Genomic DNA, 4853 nt, shown 5'->3' with positions numbered 1-4853 from the left:
ATTCCAGATCAACCCCACATTCAAGGGCTAGCTCGGTCTGCCAACTCAAATTCGTTGGTAGACCAAATATCATATAAAGATTGAAAGGTGGTAAATAGACGAATAATAAATCGCTTTCCTACAACTTCCGAAATCAAAAGGTCTTCCCCTCAATCTGGTCAGCCTGAAGAAACTGTTAGCAAATTGCTTTAAGAAATTAATGCTACTACGAAGCTTTCCATCAATATCAAGTCCAAGTGGTCGTCCCGAATAGGCTTCAATCCATCAGAAAAGGAAAGCAAGACATGGCTAAGTAGTACCTTTGAAAGGCGTTTTGTTCGACCCGTAACTCCAGTGCTACGCCATGCAGCTTTGAGCTTTGTTGGGACATCTTCTCCCAAGCTCCCCCTGGTTTCAAACATTAGAACGTGACTTCGACGTTTGCATTTATTAAAACAAATTTGAGGGCTATTGCCCAACATGTTTCAACGTCAAATGAAATGATGAGAATGCTCTCCTTCATTCCATCACCGCTCACACCAGAAACTTTCCTCAAGCAATTAGGACTGAACCATGACAAAAAAAATCAGAGATCCCAGAGCAACAACCCACCACTAAGCAGAACATACCAATAATGTATTATCTTGTAGTTGGGATGCTAAGGTCGGAGGAGTAAGCCTCGCCCAGCTATTGAAGCTAGCCATCACGTCATCTGTATCGATAAGCAGTGTTATTGCTAATGTATCAGATTGACTCTCTGGCTGGGGTTGGCGTCAAAAAAGTTTCATCTTTGGGAGGAGGTCGGGGAGGAGAATAAAACAGGGAACTCTAGGAAACTGCACACCACGTCTACTCCCATTTTCATCCATCATATTCTCAAAGCAATTTTATGAAAGTTTATTATGGTCAAAATTACTTGTCTTTAACTAATGAGCAAGTACGTACAATGGGCTTCAGGACGCTAGAGAGCAGAACTCTAGCTGACCATAATACGAGGCCAATTACAATCATCATTTTCCCAAATCAGTAGCAATGTGCAGTCAAATCTTCAAGTTAAAGTTCAAATACATGGACTTAACGGGCAGTCTTGCCCCAAATCACAGTCATTCGCTCGACATCAATCCAGTTATAGACATTTCAATATCCTTACGAGATAGATGGACTCGAACAATGCAAATCTTAGTAGCAAATTCAAATACTTGCTGCATGACTAAAACATAAAAAAAACTATCGAATTCCAACAGCCAAGTAACTCTTGCTTTAGCGTTTTACAAAGTAAGGGCTATCACCTATTTGATGGATGTTTCAAACCTTAGCATCGATTCTTTTGAAGGGCAGTCCCTTATTTCTCAACCATGTTAAGGGATGGTTGGGGAGGTCAGAGTTATATCTATGTGAATATTAAAGAACTTAATGAATAGCACACTGAACTAATGGTTCTGATTATTTTCTTCATAGTGCAAGAAATCGATCAGAAAGGCGGCACCGACTATAATCGCCTTTTCTTTTACGCCAAGATCGACTTTAAATTCGACGGAAAAATTGTCAGCTTCTATCATCTCCTTGGCACAGCCTGTCCATTTCTTAACGATGGAAGCGATTTCTCTGCCCTCCGTGTCAGTCACAAAAAACTCAACGTCTCCTCCGCAACTGATGGGACAACAGGNCTCGAACAATGCAAATCTTAGTAGCAAATTCAAATACTTGCAGCATGACTAAAACATAAAAAAACTATCGAATTCCAACAGCCAAGTAACTCTTGCTTTAGCGTTTTACAAAGTAAGGGCTATCACCTATTTGATGGATGTTTCAAACCCTAGCATCGATTCTTTTGAAGGGCAGTCCCTTATTTCTCAACCATGTTCAGGGATGGTTGGGGAGGTCAGAGTTATATCTAAGTGAATATTGAAGAACTTAATGAACAGCACACTGAACTAATGGTTCTGATTATTTTCTTCATAGTGCAAGAAATCGATCAGAAAGGCGGCACCGACTATAACCGCCTTTTCTTTTACGCCAAGATCGACTTTAAATTCGACGGAAAAATTGTCAGCTTCTATCATCTCCTTGGCACAGCCCGTCCATTTTTTAACGATGGAAGCGATTTCTCTGCCCTCCGTGTCAGTCACAAAAAACTCAACGTCTCCTCCGCAACTGATGGGACAACAGGGACCACGAACTTTCATGATCTGTTGGTCCACTGGATCAAAGATATGTAGAACGGGGTAAACCCAAGTGGCCCGTTCCCGGATTGTCCCTAGATGAGGTCAATCAAAGAAAAACTCTCAAACAGAGCAAGGCGTTCATTAGTAAACTAAGATTAGTGATATTACCTATTGGCAAGCCATTCATGGACACGGTCATCGCTTGAGTGCAACTTGGATAACAACACGAGCAACAACAACCAGAGCAATTCAAAGGACGATCAAGGTTGAAGACCTCTTGAGACTTGAAGTCTGTGAGTCCAATTTGAAGGCTACGATCATTCCCACAACACATCCTCATCCCACAACCGGATGTCTCACTAGCCCAAAGAATAGCGTCGCCATTTTCTCCGTGAATGGTGTATTTCTTTTCTACCTGGATAAATTTTTGAACCACAGTGTTGAGTAATAACTAGAGCTTGTGATAGACTAAGGTCCGATTAGATACTACTTTATTAAGAGAACGGGCAGGATCCAAGTTATTGAAATTGCGTTCAAGAAACGAATCTAATTATGACCGAACACACAGTTTTAAAGCATGCAGGTTGCTCAATAAGGATTAGAGAAAACGTACCTCACAACCAGTGCATGCTGAACAAATGTCCTTCCAGCGAACTTGTTGGCTAATCAACACTTTTTTAGCATTTGTTAGGAGTTCTAATCCAGACGGGGCCTGATTATTCCCGTTATTCCACGCAATAGGCTCTTGATCCACCACAAAGGGAGGAGATACGCTGTCCATATGATGTAAATTCATAATGGTGAACTTGGTCTTCAAATAAGATACTGATATTATGATGAGTTTATTTGAAGGGGTGAAGAGTAATACTATTTTCTACATATGTAAATAACCCCTTTCGATTTATATTCGATTATAGCTTAAAGGATGATCGTGAACTAGTAGACTATCGTTCCAATGCGTAAGAGTTTATTCAAAGTGACCAATGTACGTGTATATATATACAGAGATAAATAGCCAAGCACGCGCATGAGTCATGGAAACTTTCTTAAACTTTGGTATACTGTGTCAGGAATATTTCATACCAATTTCTGTTTTATATTTTTTGTGCAAATAAACCAAAGGAGAGACCAACTGACTTAAAGGGCCGAGTAGCTAATATTTAAGCTACACATAAATTACATGTCTTTTAATTAAGTTGTACTTGCCTAGTCTAATATCTCAAAGAAAACTGAAAACAATGTGACCATCTGGTGACTCCAGCAGGAAGAAATTTGTGGAAAAAAGCAACCTGGTCGCAAGGAGTGATGGCAAGGTGCTCATTTCACATCATAAGACATAAGTGCGGCATCAGGATCCTCTCCCCTCGCCGTCCTTGTCTCACCTGAAAATACTTCATGATTCGTTTTTGTGGGGCACTTCATCCATCAACCACGTGGGTACCTCCTATCCCTTAGAAGCAATCAGCAATGATTGTAAGAGATTGCAATCTGAAATTGAAGCCATTATTACAGTAAGCAGAACACCGTTTGATATCTGGTTTCCAAGTTTTCTTACTGACTTTACCAACAATGTGTCTTGGTATACCATATTCTTGTGAAGTGAAGGAAAAGGAGTGAAATATCAAGTTTGCATTTGCCTGGGGACAAAATGGGCCAAAAAAATTTTTTTTATGTACCCATTGTCTATGGCGGCCCATGCCTCACCAACTGACGCCTTCAGCTTGCCCGCATTGCTGTGGATGGTGGTACAAGGCCTTGGTCTCCACTTGCACCTAGGTGCTGAAATACAGGGGATTCAGGTTGGGCTGTTTGGGGGCCTAACCAGATTCCTCAGGAGCCAAGCCCTTAGTCAAGGTATGTAAGGCTGGATGTGGAGAATACGTTGGTGGCCGCATGGAGCTTATTAATACTTTAAACCGTGGTGTAGTGGATGTCAAAACTACTGGCAATTATGATGACGATCTCTCCTTTGTCGAGTTTGGCCACAGCCCTCTCTCGCAATTATGCCATCTTTAAGAGGATGTTTCGTCTATTATTTTTTAATTAGACCTAAAATATGCTCAAAAACGGCTGGTAATGATCACATACAAGTCATATCTTAAAGAAGAGAACTAGCCTCCGTTGATGCGTTTATCGGGGCCACAAACAAGTGTAGACCGTAATATGGCACAGGTAATAGCTTGAATCCCCTCTTATTGAATAGGCTATACATAATATACAATGTACTTCCTTGGAGCTGGATATTATTGCTTCCTAACCTTACAGAATAATACAAATTAAGAATGATTGTGATTTTGCAAGGGCTCAAAACTTTCATGTCTCACTGCAGATTCATCCAGGTATTTATAGTTGATTTTTAACGCCATAACACGCCATACGCGTACCTCACCTTTCTCAATGTAACGTAACCTTTTGAATCGAAGAAAGCCATAGCTAACTAGAGACCCTGTATGAAGAGGAGTGCGGATTTTGGCAAGTGACGCCATTTGAGAAAACATTCCAAAGAACTAAAAGGGCCACATAATCTGTTATGCACTATACAATGTGGGAGGCAATTTGTTCGACGGACTGAAAATTCTGTGTAATAAGCGATGAGGGGAAGAATGAATCTTTTTCTTGGCTATATAAATTGGAGACTATAGGGCATTTGAAATCAGGGTACTTTTCATTTTATTGGAAGAAGAATCTGCAAATTGGAGACCATCCTAC

The 4853-nt window shown here is 40.6% G+C and overlaps 1 protein-coding gene across 1 annotated transcript; it reads right to left on the bottom strand.

Moving 5' to 3' along the window:
- Positions 1-1897: 1897 nt before the first annotated feature.
- On the bottom strand, positions 1898-3261 carry LOC131879275 (phospholipid scramblase 1-like). Its single transcript, XM_059225551.1, has 3 exons — positions 2758-3261; positions 2313-2559; positions 1898-2236 (listed from the first exon to the last, which is right to left on the bottom strand). The coding sequence occupies exons 1-3, from the start codon at positions 2938-2940 to the stop codon at positions 1914-1916; spliced, it is 753 nt and encodes a 250-aa protein (XP_059081534.1). The 5' UTR covers positions 2941-3261; the 3' UTR covers positions 1898-1913.
- Positions 3262-4853: the final 1592 nt, after the last annotated feature.

The sequence above is a fragment of the Tigriopus californicus genome, chromosome 1 (genome assembly GCF_007210705.1).
Source record: "Tigriopus californicus strain San Diego chromosome 1, Tcal_SD_v2.1, whole genome shotgun sequence".
Lineage (NCBI taxonomy): Eukaryota > Metazoa > Arthropoda > Copepoda > Harpacticoida > Harpacticidae > Tigriopus > Tigriopus californicus.
The sequence above is the reverse complement of the archived record's forward strand: the minus strand, read 5'-3'. Positions and strand labels throughout refer to the sequence as shown.